The sequence below is a fragment of the Sciurus vulgaris genome (assembly GCF_902686455.1).
Source record: "Sciurus vulgaris genome assembly, chromosome: 8".
NCBI lineage: Eukaryota > Metazoa > Chordata > Mammalia > Rodentia > Sciuridae > Sciurus > Sciurus vulgaris.
In genome coordinates, this window is record NC_136468.1 from 7,507,346 (window position 1) to 7,533,162 (window position 25,817).

Below are 25,817 nucleotides of genomic sequence, written 5' to 3' on the forward strand. Positions count from 1 at the left end.
AGCAGGGACCGGCGGGAGGAAGGCTGTCGGAGCCGATCGACCCGCCTCCAGACCCGGCACGTCGCCTGGGCTGCGCGCTCCCAATTCCGCCCCGCCGCCCGCCGCCCGCCGCGCCCGCGGGTGCCCGGCCGGCGAGCGCCCCAGGTGAGAGGCCCGCGGGTCCCGGGGGGAGGCCCGGCGGCTCGGCCGGGGCTCCACGACGGGCTGGCCGGCTCAGGGCGTGTCCGTCGCCGCCTGGCTGCTCGCTCGACACTGTTCGCTCCTACCGGCTGTAGATGGAGCTGTCTGGGTTCCGGCAGCCTCCGACGAGCCTCGGAGTGTTTCTCTTTAAACGGCCTGAGAGGGACATGCCTCCCAGGATGCAGTTTGTATCAACATGGCAGCTGCTGTGCAGCTCCCCTGCTGAAGAGGCGCCGGGACGGCAGCGCAGCTCGCAGCCGGGGCCGGGCCCGAGCCGGGGTCGCAGCGGCGGCCGCAGAGGGGCGGCGCGCGGGCCGGGGGCCGCTGCTGAGGGCCGGGGCCCAGCTCGCGGCCGGGGCGCAGCCGGCCGGGCCGCCCGCACAGCCGCGCGCCCCGCTCCGACGCCGCCGCCCGGGCTCCGCGGCCCCGCGCCCGCGCGCCCCGAGCAGGCCGGGGCCCGACGGCCGCGCGCGAGCCCCGCGGGGAAGGCAGGGCCGCGCGGCGCCGCCCGCGGAGAGGACCGGGCGGCCAGGCCTGCGCGGGGCGGCGCGCGGCGGCGGCGGCGGCGGCGGCTCGCGGGGCCCGGGCCGGACAGCGCAGGGCCATGGCCGAGGCGGCCCCGGCGCCGGTGAGGGCGGCCCGCGCGCGCACGGACGCGCGGCCTCGGGGCTCTGGGGACGGCCTGCGTGCCCCGGGCTCGGCGGCCCGGCCTGCGGTCTCGGTAAGGGACGGGAGCGCTGCGACGTTGGCGGGGGAGGGGGCGCCCCGGCGGGCTCGCGCGCCCTGGGCTGGGGGGGCGCTGCGGGCCGGCGCCGGGCCGGGGATCGGCCGCCGTCCGTGCGAGGCTGCGCGGCCGCCGGCCCCGGCACACGCGGCCCCGAGGTGGGGCGCCGGCGGCGCGCTCGCTCGCTGCGGAGCCGGCGCTGCGTCCGTCGGGGTGGCCGCCGGCACGTTTTCCGCAGAGCTCGGCCCCGCCGAGCCTCTGCCGGCCCGGGCGCGGCGCTGACGCGGCTCTCCCATTTCGCAGAGCGGAGACACTGAGGCACAGACACCTGGCGGCGACCTGCCCTGCCTGCCCCAAGGTCACGTAGCGAGTCATCCGTGGCACGGTGCCCGCGGCCCCGGAGAGGCCTGCCTGGCGGGCTGCGGGCCTGGACGGGGAGGGGGCGGCCTGGGTGGGCGGCCTGGGCCGGCGGGCGGTGGCCGCGGCCCGTCGGGGAGGAGGGGAGGCCGGGCAGCGCCCACGCGAGCATCTCCGCGGTGGGGAGCTGGTGACCCCCGGGCTCCGGCCCTGGCCGCCGCCGGCCTCTGCGTCTGAACTTTGGGTGTCCTGACGGATGGGGCCTGAGGCTGATGTTCCTCCTCGGTGCACCATTCTTAAAAATCGGTCTTTGAATGCCCTCAGGTGCCCTGGCTGTGCCGGGGAGGTTCACTGCATGAGAGTCAGTGCCTTTGAGCCTCAGTTTCCTATTGTGTACAGGAAGAGGGGGCCCTGTTGGCTTTCTAACAACCCCCCAGTTCTTCTTCTTCTTCTTCTTCTTCATAATAATAATAATAATAATAATAATAGAAATTCTTCGGAAATAAAATGAAAATTTTTACCTGCCAGACCTCTGGATTTAGGTCCTCAGGGCTCTTAAATGGTATATAATTCTGGATGAACCATCCTGGGTCATGCAAGGAAATTGCACATTGTGCAAGTCAGATAGTTGGTTATGTGTGTTTCTACTAATGTGGCATGAATCCTGCAGGCCCTATCACTTATGCTGCACCAGGGGAGGGTGGGACTGTTAAATCCTATGAAGTAAGGTTCAGAAGGATTCGGACCCTACCCCCTCCCAGCAGGTTAAGAATTGAGCTCGTTTGTTTTAGGTATATTTACTGACCCTCTGTTTGGCCATTGCTTTCTGCTTGGGGTGAGATCAAGCCACAGGTTTACTGGGAGTGATGAAATTATAGCAGGCTGCTTTTGTTTGGAGGCTGGGGGAGGGGACAGTGCCCCTGTGGTCCCTCATCCCTTTCCAGTCCCCCAAATCCCAAAATGGAGAGAGATGGTCTAATAATAGAAAGCAAAGAAATAGTATTTTCCTTTGAGCTCTGATTGGACTGGTTGGTAAAGATGTCTTGCTCTGCTGGCTTTATTTTCTACACTGGAGCTTTTTTTCATTGTTTCAGTTAAACCCCTGTATTACCCTGGGAGGCTAACTTGGCCTCCAGGGATTTTCCCCTTCTTCCTACTAGTCCTAGGCAAATATCCTAATCCCCCCTGGAAGACAGGGCCATAATGTGCCTATTATGTTGCATTAGGCTAGCCCTTACCTGTGAGTGGGGCTCCTGCCTAAGGGGCCCCCAGTCTTGCCTTCACCTGGGAACAGTGAAGGGTGGAAGGGGGCTTCACTGTTGATGAGCCTTCAGGTCGAGGGATCTGTGAACTCTCTAAATGTTTGCAGAACTTTGTATATGTGGTTTTATGTATATTTTTGAGAACCCAGAACTTGCATTAGGTTTCCTAAAGGATCCCTGACCCCACTTCAGTGGTTTTGAGAGCATGGCCTCCACCCCATCCTGGCCACCCCCAGGAAGACTCCCACAGGTCTGTATTTACCCTCCAGCCTCTGATCAGAGCACATACCTGCTGGCTGCCTCAGTAGACAGTGAGGCCTGGAGGCACCTCACAGGCTCCAGCCAGGCAGCTGTGTGACTGGGCCAAGTTACTGAGCCTCTCCTATCCTCTGTACCTTCATGTGCTAGGTGTGGATAGTGGTTCTGATAGTGCCTATATCATAGGGTTTTGTGAGAATTAAATGAGGTAATCCTTTAAAATGCTTATCACAGTTCATGATACAATAAACTTTGAATAATTGTTCGCTATTCCTGACTAATTGGCTCTCACATCAAAGGACAAATGGATGATACTTTCTCAAGGCCTTTTGCTGAATGGGATCTTGAATCGTCAATTCTTGGCTTCAAAGTGTGATGTCATTTCAGCCAAGCTGCTTATACATGAATAAATGAACACATAAAAGAAAGAAAACTGTAGCAGTCTGAAGAAGTTCGAGATATGTCTGATAGGTGACTCAAGGAACTTCATTACTTATTCCAATAATTTTGATGTGACTCAGCAACTTACTGTCGATTCATTGAGCTGACGTTTATTGAGCATATGCTATATATCAGACTGCACACTGGGGATGGTCTAATTTTCAAATGAAGAAAATGGAAGTTTTAATTACTTTAAGATCACTTATATAGAGTAGATTCATTGAAGGAAGATTATGAGGAGATGGACAAAAATTGTCATAGGAGAAATTGTTTTCAGTTCCAATGAAGACTCTGCTTGGCAGGGTAAATACAGAGCTGGTCACTCAGAGGAGCCTGGTTTTACCTCCCTAGTGATTCGAGGGTTCTCTCCGGTGGGTGTGGTGAGGTGGGAACAGGGAGAGGTGAGTGAGGCTCTTTGAAGTCCCAAAAGGAAACATCTTTATCTTGGTTCTAGGCCCCACCACTCTGACCCAGTCTCTGTATGGGTGACTCCCGCGTGGCTTCTGTCCTTCCAGGCCTCCTTTCTTTCTCACTCCCCTGCCCCCACCCAGAGCCACAGGGAGGGACGCAGCCCCCCGAGAACACCTACCCCAGGGCCCACCTGCCCAGGGACCTGGGCTCCTGTAGGAGGGCTGAATCGCCTGCTGCCCTCTCCCTGTCCCCCTCTTCTGTGTAGCAGAAGCTAGAGCGGTCACGAACCTGGGCCAGGATGACACAGGCAGCCTTGGGTACAGATGGGAGGCAGCCAGGTGTGCCCGTGCCCTTCGCTTCTGCACTCGCCGGCGGGAAGGCAGCTGTGAAGGCGCGCTGCGGGAGGAGGCGGCTCTGTAGGAACCGGGGAGGCACACGTCTCACAGCTCCATCACTGACACCCTCAGTGCTGCTGTCCCGAGAGATCTGTGTTTGCGGAGCGCTTCTTATCACTACAGAAACTGACGGCCTCTTAATGTGAACACTCGGGATCCATTTTCCTGCTGGGGACTGTGGCCTTCAATCCTGTCTTTTCCTTTCTTTCCTTGAACACAGGTCCAGCAGCTGGACATGGAAAACCAACGCTCATCACCTCTGTCATTCTCCAGTGTCCCGCAAGAAGAAACCCTACGTCAGGCCTCTGCTGGACTCCCCAGAGAAACTCTATTCCCATCCAGAATTCTTCCCCCCAAAGAAATTTCTTCTTTGTCACCTACTGTTCCCCGGCAAGCCTCCCTACCCCAAACTTCCAGTGCTCCCAAGCAAGAGACTTCTGGCCAGATGCCGCATGTACCCCAAAAGGGACCGTCACTCCTGTATCCTGCCACCTCTGAACAAGAGACGCATCTCCAGGGCCCCCTGGCTTCCCAGGAAGAGACCCAGTATCCTGCTGAACAGGAAATCTCCCTTCTCTCCCACTCCACTCACCATCAGGAAGCCCCACTCCACTCCCCTGAAGTTCCTGAGAAAGACCCCCTGACCCTTTCCCCCACAGTCCCTGAGGCCGACATGGACCCCTTGCTCCAGAGCCCAGCTTCCCAAAAGGACACCCCCTTCCAGGTATCTTCTGCAGCCCAGAAGGAACAGCCACTGCCCACAGCAGAGATCACCCGCTTGGCCGTGTGGGCGGCCGTCCAAGCCGTGGAGAGGAAACTGGAGGCCCAGGCCATGAGGCTACTGACCCTGGAGGGCAGGACAGGGACAAATGAAAAAAAGATAGCCGATTGCGAGAAGACGGCCGTGGAGTTCGCAAACCACCTGGAGAGCAAGTGGGTCGTGCTGGGGACCCTGCTGCAGGAGTACGGGCTGCTGCAGCGGCGGCTGGAGAACATGGAGAACCTGCTGAAAAACAGAAATTTCTGGATCCTGCGGCTGCCCCCCGGGAGCAATGGAGAAGTTCCCAAGGTATGCTCATCCCCCTGGGGCTTCCCAAGAAGCAATCTGAATTGGAGTGATTTGGGAATTTAGTTTAGTTGAAAAAAAGGGAAAGCAGTAGTTGAGAAAGAATAAAACATACACAGATCTAGTTACTGCCAGTGCTGCTTCACCAAAAGCAAGTTATTTCTGCTGTTGAAGAAAGCACAGGCTAGTACAAAAATGTCCTCAGAATCAGGATCACCATTTCCAAGGCTGTTCCGTCGAGCCATCCTCTAATGTGCAAGGACAGAAGGCAAAGCCTAATGAGAGCGCTGTGCAGAGGCTTTGTGGTCAGATAGAACCGGCCCTCCATGCATCTGGGATTCACCAACTATGGATGGAAAATACCTGACAAAAGAAAATTGTGTCTGTGCTGAACACAGAAGACTTTTTCCTTTTCTTTGTTCCCTAAACAGTCTAACCATTATGTCTGTAGCATTTACTTTGTATTAGGTATTGTAAGTTTGCTAGAGATGATTTAAAGTATACAGGAGGGTATGCAGAGGTTACATGCAAATACTACACTATTATTTAAAAGGAACTTGCACATCCTCAGATTCCGGTACCTTTGGGGGTTCTGGAAGCAATACCCTGCAGATACCAAGCACGATGAGCATCGAATGGTGGTCCAACCCCCAGGGTGGTCTGAGGGAGGCTGCAGCGAAGTGTTACAGGCGCTGTCCTGTTCAGCATTTTTATCAGGTCACTTAAAAATGATGTTTATGCCAGTGAAACTGATTTCAAGAGGTTTCCTCAAAAACTAGAGAAAGCTATGTTTGCACCTTATTTTCCAAGAAGTTCTGAAGGAGTGTCTGTGGGGACTGGTTTTCCTTCTGTCCTCTGTGCTGCTGCCCCCTTTCCACAGCCTTGTGTTAGGAGAATGCCGATTATGTGCTCAGGCCAGCACTTTTGGAACTTTACTGTGCACACGAACCCATGGGGGTCTTTCTAAATGCAGACCGGCTTAATGGGCCTAGGGTGGGGCCTGGAAGTCTGCATTTCCAGCACATTCCCTGGTGGTGATATTGCAGCTGGTCCCCGGACGGTGCTCCAGAGGAGCATGAGCTAGCCTGTAAGGCAAAGCACCAGGCGAGACAATTCCCCCACTCTTTGTGGCCAGGACAGTGGCCAGACTTGCAGACAGGTCCTGTTGAAGCCCCAGAGCTGAGGATGTGGACCTTCCCCTCTGGGTCCTGAGGAGGAGGTGTTTGAGCCAGGGCCTGGGGTGAGTCATGGGAGCTGACCGCCTGTGAGTGCCGTCCTCATGGTCCAAGCTGACCTTGTTGTGTGGTTTCAGGTCCCTGTCACGTTTGATGATGTTGCCGTTCATTTCTCGGAGCAGGAGTGGGGAAACCTGTCTGAGTGGCAGAAGGAACTCTACAAGAATGTGATGAGGGGCAACTATGAGTCTCTGGTTTCCATGGGTAAGGACAAGGCTTTGCTCACCAGGGCCACCTTGGCATTGGCGTGCGGTCCACGCAGAAACTCAGGGGTGGTGGGAAACAGGCAAGCAGGATTTTAGAGAGCACAAGGAATGGACACAGTGGCCTTGTACGCCCACATCACAGGGCAGCACCAATCAGAACAGCTTGTACATGGAGACCCCGCTCTCAGAGAAGCCCATGGGGGCAGAGGGAGAAGGCAGAGAACACATCAGGGTCTCTCTTTCCCATGGACCCTTCTTTAAAAAATTAGTTTGTCTGGCAAACTATTACTAAGGAAGGAAAAAGAAAGGGGATGCAGACACACTGGGTGCCCTCTGTATGCCAGCGGTGTGTAGGGTGCTCCTCAAGAGCCACGTCCTCCAGTCCCCAGCTCTACCATGAGGGAGCCAGGACCCTCACTGGCGCTGTGTTCTTATTCAGGTGACTGAACACCTCACATCCCGCAGGTCCTCATCTCCTTGTGCAGATGGGGAGGCTGGACGAGGGGGCCAAAGGCTCACCCCAGGTCACCAAGAGGAGGACACATTCTCCCCAAGATTTGTCTTATCCCAAAATCCGTGGACTCTTGTTGCTTTCATTTAGAATATTTAGTGGGCTGGGGATACAGCTCAGTGGGTAGGGTGCTTGCCTTGCAAGCACAAGGCCCTGAGTTCGATCCCCAGCGCCGCCAAAAAAAAAAAAAAAGAATATTTAGTGACAAAACCCTGAAAACATGTACTTTACTTCTGTTTGTATCCTTTTCTCTGGTATGGAAAAATCTTTTGGCACATACAAAACAATTTTTTAAACCTTAAATGTGCTGTTGGATAGAAACTTAATATTTGCTGTAATTGTTAATTTTACACATACCTTTACATAGGATAACCTTCCCCATTTAAAAAATTATTTTCTTGTATTAAAAATACATACGTATAATTGTGAAAAGTCAACATTTAGACTGATGTCATGAAGAGCAGCCCCCACTCGCCAGCCCAGGCACAGCCACGGTGGCCCCAGGCCCTCTGTTCCTTCTTACCTTTTCCACATGGCTAGTACCCGGCTGTACCAGCAGTGTGGGGCCTGCAGACGGGCCGTGGGCTTCCATACTCACAGTAGCCAGAGACGGCTTTCCACAGGCACACCCAGGCCCCATGGAAAAGAGTGTAGTATTCAGGTGAATGTCAGGCTTCCCACCTCTCTGCTGGCACAGAACATGGTTGAGTCCATGTTTCACTTACAGCTGTCTTTGTGAGCTTAAGTGTCGAATAGTACAGATGTGGAGAAGTGGGCTGCAGAGTAAAGAGGGCACAGTTTGCAATTCTGTGGCTGCTGCCTGCGCCCCCAAGGCTGGGCCAGGGTGCACCCTGCAGCAGCGCATGAGGAGGCCATCTCTTCACAGCCCGGCCTGCACCAGTGCTTCCCATTTTAAACATTTGTATCTCTGAGAGATGGAAAATGATGCCTTGTTATTTTAATATGCATTGCTTTGGTGACAAGTGAACTTGTGCATCGTTTTATATATTTATTGGCCATTTGCATTTCTTCTATGTGAATTTCCTATTTATCTCTTTGCTTTTTTATTTTTTACTAACTGCAGAGGTTCTTTATATTTAGCTATGTATGATAGATATGTGTGTGCATCTGTATATTTCTGCCAGGTTTCTTCATTTTTTTTAAACTTTATTTCCAAAGAACTTTAAACTGTTTCCTTGGGTGTAGGGGATTAAACACAGGTCCTCATGCATGCTGAGCATGTGTTCTACTTTCCCAATTCTGAAACTTTTTTCAGATGTGAGGAGATTTATCATTGTTTTGCTTTATAATTTTTGGATTTTACCAAAATCCAAAAACTTTTGGATTAATTTTTTGCTCTAAAAATATTTCAAATATTGTGTGCTTTTGTCATGAAGCCCTGAGCAGGCATCTGCACCTGTGGCCTGCGTGACATGCACAACGTGCACTGAGGAAGGTGCTTGGACACTTGGCCATTTCTTTTCCAACATTGCTGGTCCCAGCAGCAGGGCCATTCCAGGGTACATTCCCATAGGTGATCCATTAGCAGCACGTAGTGTCACCTCATCCCACAGTATATTTTCTTTCCTTCTTTCTTCCAGACTATGCAATTTCCAAGCCAGACCTAATGTCACAGATGGAGCGCGGGGAGAGGCCAGCCATGCAAGAGCAGGAGGACTCTGAGGAAGGCGAGACGCCCACAGACCCCAGTGCTGGTGAGTGGTGAGCAGGTGGCCCAGAGGCCTGCGCCCGAGGTCTCAGTACCCAGCACGGGGATCACAGTCCAGAGTGGACTGAGGGGGCATGACAGCAAGTTGAGCAGAAAAAGGCATCTACCGAGGAACCCACAGCCACCTGTGGCGCAGGTAATTGGTAAACTAGAACACTGTGGGGTTCCTCCCCTCAGGGGTTTTTGGACGTGACCCAGGGAAACCTCACTCTGCTTGAGGTAGAGCCAGTATACTGACACACGAATGCCTTACTGCCTGCAAAGAACAAGGCATTCGTGTGTCAGGGCACCAGCGCTCTTGCCTCCTAGAAGCATCCTGCAGTGCAGAACTCTAGCAGAATGTCTGGAAGGGGCCCTGAGATGGAGGCAGCAGGCAGGCCGTGTGGCCCGGAAGCTCCCTGACGTGGGGCTGCCTGCTTTTAAACGAATCCCTTCCTTCCCATCAGTGTCAGTGTTTTGGAGTCTGTTTCCTCATCTGCGGAGCAGAACTGGAGCTAGGTTTCCACTAGAGCCTGGCACGGGGGTTAGCGTGTCGCAGCGGCTGCAGTCAGGTGTCACGCCTTCAGTGGCCGAAGCAGTGCCACACGTTCACTGACGGTGCTTTCATGGTTAGTTTCTGGAAGCTTTTTTCTGCAGTTGCCTTTGGACTTATATCACATGCCCCTGTCTTAAGGAGGAACATGCCCTTGTCCTTAGTGGGTGCATGTGGGGAGCAAGAATAGCCTAACATCACTGAGAATTGTGTCTGTTGCAAAGGGGAGAGCTGATCCAGCTGGAGAGTTCAGTTTGGGACCAAGCATCCAAGGCCTTTAATAAATTAATGTCTTTGATTCCTGGGCCTATAAACTGGCTCTCAGGAGGGGTTCCAGGAAAATGAGTAATGTCAGCTCTGTGTACTAAGAACATAATTTACAGGACAGATGGACCCCTGCGAAAACAGACGTACTGGCCTGTCTCAAAGAAATCCAGTGTCAGAACTTTTTCAGAATTTGCCTCGGTACTGGGATTGTGGCTCAGTGATAGAGTGCGTGCCTAGCATGTGTGAGGCACTGGGTTCAATTCTCAGCACCACATATAAATAAGTAAAAAATAAAAAAATAAAGGTCTATCAACAACAAATAAAAATATTAAAAAAAAAAAAAAAAAAAAAAGAATTTGCCTGAAGATTTAAATGGTAGAGAGAGAGGCTATTCCTGGATTCATTCCAGCACACAAGAGATAAATGTATTTAGTAGATGAAGATGTGGGATTGGGGAGAAAGGGAGGCATGCAGCAGAGTGACCCTTTGGTTGGGGAAAATCCATGCAGACTTAAAGGTTTTATTGGTCATGTCCAAAAACAAGGGTCATGTGTGTCAGGAGTGGTGGCACACACCTGTAATCCCAGCTGCTCAGGAGGCTGAGGCAGGAGGATTGCAAGTTCAAAGCCAACCTTAGCAATTTAGGCCCTCAGCAACTTAGCAAGACCCTATCTCAAAATTAAAAAAAAAAGGGGGGGGGGGCTGGAAATGTGGCTTAGTGATTAAGCACCCCTGGTACCAAAAAATCAGAAACAAGGGTTGTGTCGGAATAAAGAGATTCAAGGTAGACGATATGGGAAAGAATCATGGGAAGCGGGGATGAGAATTCAGGTGTGATTTGTGGTCAAATCCTGACATACAGCAAGACCCCAGCTGATTCTGGGGTCCAGTCGCTGCTGTGCAGGTATTTCCTAGAAGGGCTGGGATGAAGGAGTGTCCGGCCCGTCTCCTTTCCCACCTTTATCGCAGATGGACCTCCCACAGAGTGGGGCCAGGGTCAAGAGGCAGCTGACCCCAGCCCACTCTGCCCTGAGCTGCTACTGGCAGGTGGCACCCTCACACAGCTGTCCCTGTGTGACTGAACTGTGCCATTTTTTTCCACGGTCTATCTCCAGCCCCACGGAGGCTGCAGTGGGAGGAGGAACTGCCACCCCACAGAGCAGCCTCATAATACCCACACCTGCACTCAGCCAAGCCCCAGCCCTACAAGGCTGGGTGAGAAGCTGCAGGCACCAGAGCCTTTCACACTGTGGCAGCTTGTCCTGTTGTGCATCTCCTCCCTTAGCAAGAAAGCAGCAAAGCCAGCCCTGAGCCAGACCCAGAGGTGTGACACCAAGCGGGGAATGTCCAGAAAACGGAAAACTTCAGAGTTCCCGGGATATCAAACATGGCAGTGTTATGAACTGCCTATGCAAACTCATTCAGTAAACTATCACTGAATGATTTGGATCCCTGAGGGCAAAGAGAGCCACAGAGGATCAGAGCAGAGCAGAGGATCAGCCCTATTCTCAAAACACTTAGAACAGGGACTCCTGTTATGGCCCTGCATGGGTGGTCATGCCCAGAGAAGATCTGCCATCTTCAGCAGATCAGCCAGAAGAAACCAAGCCGGAGGCCAGGCAGAAGTGAACATCCTCACGCATCGCCACTCAGTGTGCCTCGCTTCAGACTTTTAGAAAGCAGTGTGATGTTCTCTCACCTACCATAGACCCAGAAGGACATAGCAACCAGTGGGAATGAGTAGGAAGGGAAGGGAGGTGGCATGGATAACTCCCAGCTCTGGGCTGAAGTGACAGGGGAGGTGGCGGGCATGACGCTTGGATTTGGGGAAACAATGAGAATTTAATTTGGAACATGTCTGAAGTGAAATTCCCAGGACACCAAGGAGAAAGCTGCTGAAAGAGTCTGGAGTTCAAAGACAGGTCTGAGCCAGAGATGCTTGGCACTGGGACATATGAACCTTTGGGCTTTGGTGGTATTGGCAGGATTAACTTGGTCTGCAGAGAAAGAAGAGATGAAGAGTGCAGCAATCTCTTGGAGCAGGTTGGGGATTTGGAATATATTGGTCAGGATGGAGCCCAGGTGTTAGTTTTTTAAAAAACTTCCAGGGTGATTCTCATGTGCCCCCAGGCCTGAAAGTTGTTGTAGGATTTGGGAAAAGAAAGAGTAACTAGAGGAATCAAAGGAAGAAGAAAGGGACTAAGGTATAGGCATAGTATTTGCCTAGCCTGCACTGGGCTCTGGGTTGGATTCCCAGCACCACAAAAAGTAAAGTTGCATATGATTTCAAAGGAAGCAGCACAAGTGGCCAGAAAGGTGGCAAGAAAATCAGGACAGTGCTCCATTGGTATTTCAAACGAAATGTTTCTGGAAGGAGGAAGTGTGGTCAATAATGCTGAATTCTACTCTTTAGCTTAGTAATATGAAGACTGGAAAGAGTCAGTGACCTTTGGCTTTTGGGGACTGACTTCTTTCACTTAGCATGATAGTCTCCAGTTCCACCCATTTACCAGCAAATGCCACAAAGTCATTCTTTATAGCTGAGTATATAAACCACATATTCTTTATCCTTTCATCTGCTGAAGGGCACCTAGCTGGTTCCATAGCTTAGCTGTTGTGAATTGAGCTGCTGTGAACACTGATGTGGCTGCATCACTGTAGTCTGCTGATTTTAAGTCCTTTGGGTATATACCAAGGAGTGAGTTCCATTCTTAGGTTTTTGAGGAATCTTGGTAGTACTTTCCAAAGTGGTTGTACTAATTTGCAGTCACACCAACAATGTATGAATGTACCCTTTTCCCCACATCCCGCCAACATTTATTGTTACTTGTATTCTTGATAATCGCTATTCTCACTGGAGTGAAGCTAATCCAAAATAAGTGGGGCAGGGAGTAGAAACAGAAGTAAGATCAGAGGAGTAACCAAAGGGGCATGAGGGGAGGGAAGAAGGATGGGATGGGGAAACTCGGGGACTGAGTGCAACTTAACTTCCCTGTGTGCAGTATGGATATATCATAGTGAGTCCCACTATCGTAAGACCCCATAAGACATCAGCACAGACTGTAAGTAGGTAGCAGAAAGAGTTGAGTAGAGGGAAGAGAACGAGGTGGAATGAGGAGAGGGGAAGGGGAAGTAGAACACTCTAGTCCATGCTTTTATAATTATGTCAGAGTATATGATAGCATCATGTATAACTAAAAAGAACCAAAAAAAAAAAAAAAAAAACCATGAGTGGCCTTAGCAAGAGAAAAGTCAGTGGCCTCGCACAGGTAGAGGCCCGAATAGATAGAGCAGGTGAGTTCCTTCCAGAAAGGAACTCTTGGAAATTCAGGAGGCAGCTATGAGGACATGTCTTCAAGAATGGCTGTGAGTAGGGCATAGGGAGTGGACATCTGGGGCAGGAGAAGGGGGTAGGGGTTGCTGAAGTCTTTAAAATGTTGATGGAGTATAGTCAACAGGGAATTGTAAATGTAATGTGAAGCCAGTGATGTAAACAATAGAAAAAACTGGATGAAAACACTGTGATTTGTAAAGATTTTCAAATGAGAGCAGATATTACTTCTTAGTAAAAAGATTTTTTTTTTTTTTTAATGCATAATGAAGACTGAGTTGAAGAGGGCAGATTGAAGGTGTTGATTCCTCCCCCTGCCCAAGTCCTCATGAAGCCAGAGGGAAGGGACTTCAGAAAGGGATAAGATTTTGGAAGCCTGAAAGCAGGTGGATGGTGATTGCAGATTTAGGAAGCTGAATCCGACGTTGGTACTTGGGAAAACTGAGAACCCCAACAGGCACCCCCTCTCCCCTGCTCAAGACTCAGGAGTTAGGGAAAGTCAGGGGTCATATGTTTTCTCTCGTAAGTGAAAACATGATATGTGAAGACAAGAGAAGGGTGAGGAAGAGAATCTCTGGGTGGGGGCACCAGGCAGTGGGTGATGAGGTACCAAACTGAACACGTGAGAACGAGTGAGATTTGACATGGAACATGTAGATCTTCAACCTGCTTCCCTTACCTGGTTCCTAAGAGGAAGCTGATCTCCACGATTAAGTGTGGGGCCAGGATGTTGGAATCGTCTTATCTGGAGACTTTTGGGACCAGCACAAGAAGTTTCTTACCGAAATGGCCACCAAAGCTTCCTACAGGGAAACAGGTAGTTAGCAAGCCCCACTCAAATGCACTGATCTTTCAGTTCTCTCTTGACTGTCTCACTTTTAATTCTACATGGACAACCAAGAACCTCAGTGCAGTTGGGGAAAGCCTCTAATATAGAGAGGCAAATAAAGAAATAGATAATATCAGAAAAAATATATATTTAGAGGAACAGACCATACTGAGAGGGAAAAAACTGAATAAAAACTTACACAGTAAATTCTTAATGAAAAGTGAATGCATCCATGACTCAAAGTATAATGCTTAGTTTAAAGGAAAGAAAGGAACTCTTGGAAATTCAAACATGTGAATACAGTTTTAAAACTCAGTAACAGTGTTGAAAGATAGTTGAGCAAATGCCCCAGAAAATACAACTAAAAGATTAAAAAAAAAGAAAATAGGGAAAGAATAAGAAAAACAAAGGAAGTCAGTCCAACATACAGATAATAGGAGTATCAGAAAAGAACAGTGAAGGCAGTGGGAATCATCAACAAAATAATTCAAGAAAAATCCCAACAATTAAAGACATAGATTTCCAGACTGGAAGGACCTACCAGCTACTCAGAACAGTGGAAGAAAACTGGCCTACACGTCAGACACTTCAGCAGGGATTTCAGAGCACCTGAAGACAGAAGATGTCCTGCAGGCATCCAGCCAGGAAGCACAGGTTCAGATACAAGCCCTGGGACGCTTCAGACTTGTAACATCTCCTGTACAACACAGTAGAATAGAACGTCCCTCTAAAATTATCAGGGAAAATATTTTCTGCAACCTAGAATTTGATATCTAGCCAAACTCTTTTAATTAAATATGAGAATGAAATCAAGACATCCTGAGATGGTCAAGGCCTCCATGCACCTTCTCAAGCTGGGGGTAGCTCTGCCAAAATGAGGATGTAGACAAAAAAAGATGTGCTGGGTTGACAGAGAAAAGACTGGGGGCAGGCTGAGGGCTGTGCAGGAATGTCCTGGGCACATCAGAGGATTCCAGAAATGTTTCTTCAAGTAGATGAAATTGATGCTTTGGAGGAGAGCTGCGCAACAGGACTGAGGAGAGTTTGGAACTGAGTTCATGATGATTACTAGTAAGTTAGGCTGAGTAAATCACTCTACGAGCTGGGTGCCGTGGTGCACGCCTGTAATCCCAGAGGCTAAGGCAAGAGGCTGTCGAGTTCAAAACCAACCTCAGTAATTTAGCGAGGCCCTAAGCAACTCAGCAAGACCCTCTCTAAAAAAAAATACAAAAGGGGCTGGGGATGTGGCTCAGTGGTTAAGTCCCCTGGGTTCAATCCCTGATACCAAAATAAGTCAATAAATAAATGATTCTAGGAGAAGCAAAAAGGTTTGCAGGAGAAGAGTCCTCGTACTACACCTCGTAGGTCTGTTATAGGTGACATTCGTATGCTACAGTACTGTGAACACCAAAAGCCAGTCCGACTAAGTTCATAACGAGTCTGCATTTCTGATCTAGAGACGGTGGGCCTGACTTCCAGCTCCTGGGCGTCAGTAGGTAGCTGTTTAAAACTGCAAACTCAAGGTGTGTTCCTAGAGTTAGGAGGGAAACAACAAAAGGATCAGCAGGAAGACCTGAAGGTGATGGGCTCCAGGGAGCCAGAAATGGGGAGTCGAAAGTTGCAGAAGCACTTTTTGAAAATAGGTTCAAAGAACCACTCAACCCCCAATCTATGTTTATGTGTAACTTACAAAAAAAAAAAAAAAAGATTGAAAAAAATCATTTACCAGATTTTTAAAAGCCTCATAGAAAGTATAGCCATGAGGAGATTGGAAATCATTATTTCTTTGCTTTGAGCTGGTAGAAATGGTTCATATGGCAACACTGGTTTTTAATATTAAAAAATATAGAGTGAGTGCACCTCCCCATGATTCTCAGGAGTCAAGAGCTCATTCCTTCCGATTTCATGTGCATACACTTACAGACACCCTCAATTATATAAGCAATACGTAAATATATCTGACATCTGTACACGTCAGAATATGAGTCCATCTTATTCTTTTTAATAGCATATTATAGTATTGTGTATTGATTTCATAATTTATTTAAATACTCTCCCATTGATATACATTTAGGGTGTTCATAGGTTTCAGTGCATTGGTAAAGATTCTTATAAATAGATCTCTATGTGTTCGTCTGAAACTTTTTTAGAAACAAATTTTCTGGATCAGAGGATATACCCATTTAAACATTTAATAGATTTTTGGCACGTGGCCTTCAAAACAGTTGTGCCAGTTTATATGCCTTCAGCTAACATGCAGATACTTGCTTCCTCACACCTATGGCAATAGTAAGTACTTTTAGCTTTTTATTACTTGCAAAGTGACAGGTAGAAACAACATTTTGATGTTCTTCCTTAGACTTTCAGAGGATAATATTGAGCATATTGTTATATCTTTAATGATTACTAGTATGTCTGATTCTGTGAATTATTTCTATACATTGTTCTTTTGGATAATTCATCTTTTTATTATTGATTTATAAAAGCTTTTTATGTATTTATTCTTTTGGCAATGTGGGGGATCAAACTCACATCCTGGGCAAGCCTCGTACCACCAAGCTACACTCCAGCCCAAAAGTTTTTTGAACATCGAGGATATTAGCTCATATCTATCACATCTATCCAAATATTTTCCCTAGCTTTTGGTTTATTGTTGTTCATAGTGTTTATGTATATGGTATAGCCATTTTAAGGATTTTCTTTTTATTATTTGTTCTTTTCAGATATGCATGACGGTAGAGTATATTTTGACATATTTATACAAACTTTGAATATATTTTATCTAATTAGGATCCCAGACTTGTGGTTGTATGTGATGTCAAATTCATACATTTTATGTTTCTGTGTATTCAGACTTATCAGTCATTTTCTTTATGGCATCTGGGTTTCATATCAAGTGCAAAAATAGATACATAGACCATTTTATTCAGTAAATGCTACCATCACAGGCCTTGGCCCTGTGAGCTTCTTGAAAACCCATCAAAGCATTAAAAACCTGAAACCTTTTCCCCCTCTCTTGGAAACAAAAAGAAAATTGCTAAATGTGAATAATTAAATGTTTATTTTAACTAAGTGCCTCCAAATATAGTATTATATCTCTTCCATCAATTTTTAAGTTCAGGCCTCAAAAACAATAAATTTGAAAACAATTTGTAGGCTAGATTTTTCCATTTCCCCAGAATTCTTAGGTGCACATGTGACAGATTAAGTGATCTCTCAAAGCCAGTGTCAAAGCAGACTTCAAGACTCCTTTCAGAACAATTGACAGCAAAAAATTAGGGTTGATGTGGCTTAGATCATTTGATATGTTTGGTACTCGTGACCATACAGCTTCTAGAAGGAATTATCTGAGGCCTTAGAGGTAAGGAACGATCTCCAGTCAGAGTTATAAAACGGATGTGCCTGGGCTTTTTAAATTGTAAATGCTTATAAATGCACTTTGGTTGTCCATATGCTTACCAAAGTTGTTTGGAGTGCGCAACACTGGCTCCCTGCTCTCTAACAGGCAGGTGGGGTCTGCAAAGGTGTTGTGAGAGAACCTGCAATGCCCTAGAGAGGACGGAGAAAAGCTTGGGTCCAGAGACCAGCAGGTTCCACTGAGAACCCGGTTAGGCGTGCGGTGGAGCAGGGGATGTGGACTGGGTCCAAGTCAGGGCAGTTCAGAGTCACTCCTCTTCAAGGGAAGCACCCATGCTCTGGGGGCACAGGAACCTCTCCAAGAGGAGCACAGCATGGGTGGCCCTGAGGCTCCCTTTCCCAGGTCCTTGACCCCCTCATTCATAAACTGATGAGCCAAGACACACCGGCGGCTCCTGAAATGTGGTCCTCGGCTCCCACGTCTCCTACTGCATGGACACAGAGGGGGTCCTCCTGGCCCTCCCTCACTGTGGAGCCCTCCTGTGCAGTATAGACTTTGGATCACCAAACAGAGAATCCAGAATGTTGGGGTACATGTCAAGAAGTGCGTCACTTGGGCCTGAAAGACAAATTCTATTCCAAGTTAGGGTGTTTGAAATACTTTGCTTTCAACAAAATTGAAAGAGAACCTAATCAAGTTGTCAGCTAATAGGCCATTAAGAACAATTTTTTGTGGCATATAATTCAGGATAAGTTCAAAGAATCAAGTGACAGTTTCATAACACAGCTTCTTCCAGCCCATCTACATATTGATGAAATAAGGTTTCCCAATGCTTGCATTGATGAAAATGAAAATTAGAATAGAATTGATTCTGAACTCCGTCTCATTATACAATAAGAATATGTATTTATTCTCAGATAAGTGAACTAATTGGAAAAAAATAATTCCTATTCATTCTCATAAGAGATACATTTCCAAAAGTTTTTGTTTTCTATCTTGGATAATTGGTTACCATTCTATAGTGATAATCACTAAGGATAACTTCATGCAGGAAAATAATGAACACCTAGAGCCTACAGTTATTAGAAATGAAAGCAAAATTAAACTTTAAATTTACATACACATTTTTTGGCAAATGAAGTGATCAGTAAAAGCCTTCTAAGCATAAAAATATGCTCTACTAGGATAAAATGTTGTGGGTAAAGTGGGAATGGAAATAGAAGTTCAAGGTGAAAAGGAATGATGTAAAAATTCCAGCTGTCAAAGAAGTACTTGTTCACATATTTTTTTAAGTGAATAATGGTGGGTTTAAAAATTGCTAGGGTTCTTAGATTCCATTGGTGACATTAAGGGATGTGGGAAGAGTTTACTTCAAAATATCAATATTTAGAATACTCCAGAAATTACATCTTTTCCAGTTACTGATGCATTTTATATATTTATTCAAAATGGTGCAAAGGGGCACATAGTTTTGAAAATTACTTTAGGGAGTAGGCAAGAAAAATATTTTCACCAAGGAAGTCATGTTTGTGGAGGGAGCATAATGGTCTAGTGCAGGGATAAAGACCGAAGACAGAGGGGACAGGACATACTCTTGGAGCAAATTACCAGAAGGATAACGTGGGCAAGGTTAAGGAAACAGAGGATTTGGGTTAAAGGAGGAAGGGGGAGGTAGGACCCTACTTTTTCTGAGATTGGTGAGAAAAGGGGGCGTTTCGTGTAGCTGTAACAAAATATCTGAAGCTTGGCACTTGATACAGAAAATAAGTTTATGAAGGTCGAAGAGCATGGCGCCAACACCTTTTGGCTCTGATGGGGGCCTTCTAGCTACATCATAACCTGGCGGATGGCCTCATGGTGGGAACCCATGAGAGAGAGAGAGAGAGAATCACATGTTGAGATAGGAAACAAGAGCTCAGAGGGGCCAACCTGGCTCCTTTGTAATGACTCGTTTTTCTCTAACCCACTTTGAGAGGTCAGCATTGCTGCCTTCACAAGGGCAGTGCCCCAATCTAATCATCTCTTCAAGGTCCTGACCTCAATACCAAGCTGGGACCACACTACAAACCTTTGGGGGACACCCTGGAAGCATCCAAACCCTAGCAGGGGAAGGTGATGACTTTCAGCTTGAGCAGGAAGAGGAGGACAGTGTGAACGTGGATGACTTTCGGGCTCTGTTCACTGGAGAGCAGGACACACACACCTTTGGAGGGTGAGAGGGAGACATTCCCTTGATTCCAAGGGAAAGCAGCCCAGGTCCACGCTGAAGACCCCCAGGACCGCAGCATGGGAGCCTTAGAGTGCTTTCTATTCCGGCAATCCCCAGTGCGTTGTTGTGGCTGGCCAGGGAGGAATTAAGGGTTGCCAAGCATTAGAAATCACCCCGCGTTAGGTCACAGGGCATCTGTTCTCAGCCTCACTGGTTGGTCTGATTACTCAGTGACCCAGTCCACACTGGACTGGGAAAGAAAAGACAGGACAAGAGATGAGGAGGCTTCCTGAGGGCAGGGCTCTCTGCTTCCTTCCCTTGCTTCCTGGTTTGCTTAACCCCTTCACAGCACGGTCTCCTTCTAAGGTACTATACAATTTGTCTGTTGTGTTCGTTGGCTTATGTAAGATGTGTGTTCTGTTCACTGATAAATTCTAAGTCATTAGAACACACTGCATGGCCCATAGCTGGTGATCAATATGCCAATAAACATCTAATGAAAGAATGAATATATTTATGCCTTACATATTTATCATTTCCTCAACTAAAAAATGTGTTTTTTTTAACATAAAAGGGGCTTATGCTGGCCTATACAGGTCTATCCATATGAAAAAAATAAAACTTGAACCCATACCTCATACCTTATACACAGTAAAAATAAATTCCAAGAGTACTGAAGACTTAAATGTTAATAATAACAATTAAAAAAAAAAATTGGGTTAGTATCTAGAATCTAGGAAACCAGATGCACCATCTAGCTGCAGAGGAGACTTGAACTAAGAAAACCCGGAAGTTATAGAGAGGGATACATTTTTGGCCATATGAAAACTTTTTTAAAGTTGTATGGCAAAAGGTACCATACCACTGGCAAATGACAAATTTGAGGGAAAAAATATTTGAAATGCAGAGAAGAGAAAGTGAGTTGTCTTTAATACAAGACTCGGAATTCTTAACGAATTGTTAGAAAAGACAATCTAATTGGAACTAAGTCAAAAGATGCGCACACCAGTACCTACCAAAGCCTACGTAAACCGGTGGCTTCACTTACACCCTGCATTGGAGGTGACCCACAGACCTATGGGCAGGGTTTAAAAAACACAGTGTACAACAGAGATGCTGTTTAGCTTAAAACAAAGCCAAACTGCTCCTATTGTACTCTTAAATGTTCTTGAAACTGTGGGCCAGAAGAGCCCCAGGAGGTCTGTAAGTGCGAGTGGAGAGGAGATGGCCCTTTTATTCACCTTGACAATGATCAAGCCAGTCGAGGGAAACGGTGGGGGGGTCCTGGCTCCCTAACCTGGGGAAGGGAATGAGGTCTCTAAAAGCTTGTGGGGCTGGTGGAGAATAAAAGTTGCATCTGTCCTAACTTGACTCTAGTTTGTATTGGTGTTCAGGTCTACAAAGTGCCCAGAAAATTCTGTCCACTCACCACCGACTCTATTATATTTCTTCAGGATTTCTAAAATAAGAACTGTTGGAATGTAAATTCTAAGGCTGTGGAAACCTGGGCAGGTGCATGACCGTGTTCTGGATTCTCTCCCCCTCCTCCTCTCAGCACATGATGGCATCGTGATCAAGATCGAAGTACAGACCAACGACGAGGGCTCAGAAAGCTTGGAGACGCCAGAGCCCCTAATGGGACAAGTGGAAGAACATGGCTTTCAGGACTCGGAGCTGGGCGACCCCTGCGGAGAACAGCCAGACCTGGACATGCAGGACCAGGACAACGCACTGGAGGAGTCCACGGAGGGCTCAGGCGAGTTCAGCCAACTCAAGCAGATGCTGGTGCAGCAGAGGAACTGCACAGGTAAGCTCCAGGCAGGTGAGGAACCTGCAGGGGTCTTCCAGAGAGACAGCTGGACACTGACGGGCTGACAGGTGTGAAAAGCCCCAAACAAGGCCTCTGTTAGGTTTCCTGCTCAGCATTTATAAGCATCTGTCTCTGGACTAGGAAAGAAGTTGTCATACCCAAAGACTGGTTCAGACAAGGACACAGAGATGGTGGAGATATCTGTCCCGCCCCCTCCTAGAGGCAGACAAGGCCACATCCATTGTCTAAGGCCACGGCTAGAAAGAACTTCCTCCTCCCAACATGTCCTTGATTCTGTCACACTAGAAGCCTCAGCCAACCTGGAAATTTCAACCCTAGAGAGCATGTTTTTAAAATGACTACTATTACTGTCTTCCCCTGGTAGAATCGAGCCATCTTTTTTGTTCATTATTCATCATTCTGCACCCATAGCTCCTTGGGAGTACAAGAATGTAATATCGGCAGTGGGCTCACAACGCCTGATCCCAGAACTTGTGAGGTTGCACCACCCTTGTGTTCCTGGGAAAACGCTTGGTGTACGCCATTAGCATGGTGAACTTTTTAAGTACATGCTCCTGGACTTAACAAATCTTTTATTCCAGGGTTTTGCACCTGTTTTCATAAAATGCAGTGAAACTAAACTTGTCTTGAATGATCCTCATCTAGTTTTAGAAACATCATTATTCTAGACTTATTGGATGGACTGGCCAAGTTTTGCTCTTGTTCTATATTCAGGGGGCAGGGGGGAAATCAGTAAGGTAGGAATTAAGTTCCTTGAAAATTTGGTAGAACCCAGTTGGGTTTTGGCCTTTGCTTGGGTATTTTATGTATGTGTTAGTGTCATTAACCATCACATATCTGTATGTTATTATTCATAGTTAGAAATGTGTACATAGCCAGTTATTTAGGTTTTTTCAAATTGAATTTTTTTCCATTTTATCTATAGATAGTTCTACAACTTGCCATTTTTGTAGTTAATAAAAGACAAAGGGCATCCTATATGGTCAAGCAATTGATCTAAGTCCTTATTAAAATAACTACTTAAAAGTCCTTTTTAAAATAACTGTGGTATTTCAGAAGTCTTTTGAATATACTACATTCTCTTTGATAAAAGAAGAGCAAAGCCAGGCATGGTGGTGCACGCCTATTATACCAGTGGCTCAGGAGGCTGAGGCAGGAGAATCACAAGTTCAAAGCCAGCTCAACAATTGAGCCCTAAGCAACTTAGTGAGAACCTGTCTCAAAATAAAAAAATGGGCTGGGCATATGGTTCAGTGGTTGAGTGCCCCTGGGTTCAATCCCTGGTACCAAAAACAAAAATAAAATAGCAGGAAGACATAGTCAAATTCTGAGTATATACTAAATTGGGAGCATCATAATATAAATTCCAGATTGTTGTCTGAACATTGCCCATTAATTCTAATAGGACCTTAGAAAACTACTAAGCAGTTGGTAGAAATTTGAGTCTTGGATCTTAGGGCCAAATGTTTCATTTTCATCATTTCATTAAAGAAAAGTGACATTGATGCTCAAGGAGAGTTTAGATCTGTAAGGCTCAGTCTTTTAGACCTGACTGTACTTTCAGGATAAACTCCAGGGTGGCCAGCTGCCCACCTTACCAGCTGCCCACTCCTTCCTGATCTTCTAGGGATTGTGCTCCAAGGGTGTTCTGGGTCACTTCCTGTTGGGAATCCTGACACTGCAGAGGCCGCCTTGACTTGAGTCCACCGTCCCATCTTAACACTAGTTTACAGGCCCCAGAGGAGCAGTGGAGAGTCACTGGCAACTGAGCAAGACCCAGGCCAGCTCTCCGACATCACTAGCCTCAGTCTCCCAGTCAGTGAGGGAGTAGGCCAGATAGTCCCTTAGCTGCAAGCTCCAAAAAGGCCTATGACTTTTTATTTTGCTAAGAAACATCACTTGATATCTCTGGGCTTCGATGCTCCATCTGTGAAATGGGGATGATTCTTGACTTTACACCAAGATACTGTACCTATGAGAGAAAGCAGAGGTGTGGAAGTGCTTCCAAGGAGTTGTTTGTGAGGATTCTGCACTTGCAGAATTACAGATGGACTCAGAGAAGTGAGTGACTTTGGGACTCAGGCTGTAGCTCAGTGGTAAAGGGCTTGCCTGGCATGCATGGGACCCTGGGATCAAACCCCAGCACCACAAAAACACAAAATACAAGTAACTGTCATGGCACACAAAGTCAATGACTTAAAATAACAGAGGTAGGGAGTGCCAAGTAAGTTCAAGACATCTGAAGAAATTCAAACAGGAGGTGGAGGCCACTCCTTTTCCTTGCACTGACATTCTGGTGCACCACTGAAAGGGCCAGACTAGCAGGGGGAGCTGGGAGGCTCTCCACCAGTCAGGGCTGATGCAGCCACTGCACACCAGAGTTTGAGTGGAAGAGCACCCTCCTGACCCTGGGGTTCAAGGCTGGTAGTCTGATGGAGTACTGAGGGGCTCTGGGAGGGTCAGGACCACCAAGGGAGGCCTGGAGAGGAGAGGGGATTGCTTGAGGAGTGTGCATAAGGGCCACACTGAGGTGGGTTGAGGAAAGAAGGAAGCCAGCCTGGCTGAGCAGAGTTCACGTAGAGGAGGAGCCCTTAAAAATGAGAAGATGGAGAACTTTGAGTCAAGAGCTTTTGATAGAGCTGGCAATAGCCTAAATGAAAAAGGGACGTTTGTGGACTCACATAATTGGCAGGTTCACAAGTAGGACAAGTTCAGGCACAGCTGGATCTGGGTGCCACTCACGCAGGACCCTGGAGCTGGTGTCCTTTTCTGCTAGATGGTGCTGCTCCAGAAGTTTCCCCTCTTGACCAACAGGGAGCCACCTCCCCTGCCTCCTCTGCATACAATGCCAAGAGAGAAATAATGGCCCAGCTTAGGCCTCTGCTGGTTTCTGACCAAACGCCATGGTCAGCCTGGGTTACATGGCCAGTCCCGTGGGGGTGGGGACCATGAGCTGCAGGGGAAGGAATTTGGACAACGACATAATACATGTGCAGTGCCTCCTGGTGAGAAGTGATGCAGTGCCTCCGCCCGGGGCAGGGGCCCTCGCCAGCAGCTAACGCCTTTCTTTCTCTGTCCCCGGAGCAGAGGGCATCGTGATAAAGACAGAGGAACAGGAGGAGGAGGAGGAAGAGGAGGACGACGATGAACTGCCCCAGCACTTGCAGTCCCTCGGGCAGCTGTCCGGGAGGTACGATGCCAGTATGTACCCGACCCCGCTGCCTGGGGAGATGTCCCCCGAGGGCGAGGATAGCCCCCCGCCCCTGCAGCTGGGAAGCCCGGCGGTGAAGAGGCTGGCGCCCCCTCCGCACTCGCACCCGCACTCGCACGGCGAGCGGCACCTGAGCGAGAACCGCGGGGCCTCCAGCCAGCAGCAGCGGAACCGGCGCGGCGAGCGGCCCTTCACCTGCATGGAGTGCGGCAAGAGCTTCCGGCTGAAGATCAACCTCATCATCCACCAGCGCAACCACATCAAGGAGGGGCCCTACGAGTGCGCCGAGTGCGAGATCAGCTTCCGGCACAAGCAGCAGCTCACGCTGCACCAGCGCATCCACCGCGTGCGCGGCGGCTACGCCTCGCCCGAGCGCGGGCCCGCCTTCAACCCCAAGCACGCGCTCAAGCCGCGCCCCAAGTCGCCCAGCTCGGGCAGTGGTGGCGGCCCCAAACCCTACAAGTGCCCCGAATGCGACAGCAGCTTCAGCCACAAGTCGAGCCTGACTAAGCACCAGATCACGCACACCGGCGAACGTCCCTACACGTGCCCCGAGTGCAAGAAGAGCTTCCGCCTGCACATCAGCCTGGTCATCCACCAGCGTGTGCACGCGGGCAAGCACGAGGTCTCCTTCATCTGCAGCCTGTGCGGCAAGAGCTTCAGCCGCCCTTCGCACCTGCTGCGCCACCAGCGGACTCACACGGGCGAGCGGCCCTTCAAGTGCCCGGAGTGCGAGAAGAGCTTCAGCGAGAAGTCCAAGCTCACCAACCACTGCCGCGTGCACTCGCGCGAGCGGCCGCACGCCTGCCCCGAGTGCGGCAAGAGCTTCATCCGCAAGCACCACCTGCTGGAGCACCGGCGCATCCACACGGGCGAGCGGCCCTACCACTGCGCCGAGTGCGGCAAGCGCTTCACGCAGAAGCACCACCTGCTGGAGCACCAGCGCGCGCACACGGGCGAGCGGCCCTACCCCTGCACGCACTGCGCCAAGTGCTTCCGCTACAAGCAGTCGCTCAAGTACCACCTGCGGACCCACACGGGCGAGTGAGCGTGCGCCCCGCCGCCGCCCCGGCCAGGCGTGCGGCCAGGTGCGCGGGCCAAGCCCCTCGGACACCTGCCTCGGCCACGCCAGGCCCGAGCCCATCGGGCGGGGGCGGGGCGCCCCGAGCCCCTCTGCTGTGAGCCCCCCTTCCCCTTTCGTCCCTCCTCCCAAGGACGCTAGGTAGTGAGACCTGGCCGCTTGCTGCCTGTTTCCCCTGGGCCCCTGTGGGGAGAGCGTGGGCCTGGGGAACCCCTTCGGGCTGTTAACTTCCTTGACAATAAAATGGATGAAATCAATCAGCACGGGGGGAGTGATTTGGCTGCCGGCCACTCGGAGGGGCGGTACAGGGCCATTTAGTTGGGGATAGAACTTTATAATTACCTTTTGGATACTGTGGTTCTATTTGATAATAATAGAGTAATTTTTAAAAGA

The 25,817-nt window shown here is 48.9% G+C and overlaps 1 protein-coding gene across 2 annotated transcripts; it reads left to right on the top strand.

Annotated features, from left to right (window-relative positions):
- Positions 1-25,817, top strand: ZNF777 (zinc finger protein 777). Of its 2 annotated transcripts, none has more exons than XM_079149299.1 (6): positions 1-144; positions 4,249-5,097; positions 6,407-6,533; positions 8,648-8,761; positions 20,857-21,108; positions 24,220-25,817. In XM_079149299.1, exons 2-6 carry the CDS (start codon positions 4,264-4,266, stop codon positions 25,389-25,391), a joined length of 2,499 nt encoding a protein of 832 aa, XP_079005425.1. In that variant the 5' UTR covers positions 1-144; positions 4,249-4,263; the 3' UTR covers positions 25,392-25,817. The 2 variants fall into 2 exon arrangements, with proteins under 2 accessions (XP_079005425.1, XP_079005424.1); XM_079149298.1 differs by lacking the exon at positions 1-144 and adding an exon at positions 257-901.

Bases quoted from the DNA above. Each gene is read 5' to 3' on its own strand.
- ZNF777 (XM_079149298.1), top strand. From the start codon at position 785: ATGGCCGAGGCGGCCCCGGCGCCGGTGAGGGCGGCCCGCGCGCGCACG. The intron at 902-4,248 runs GTAAGGGACGGG...CCTTGAACACAG, and splicing joins CGGCCCGGCCTGCGGTCTCG to GTCCAGCAGCTGGACATGGA. The intron at 5,098-6,406 runs GTATGCTCATCC...GTGTGGTTTCAG, and splicing joins GCAATGGAGAAGTTCCCAAG to GTCCCTGTCACGTTTGATGA.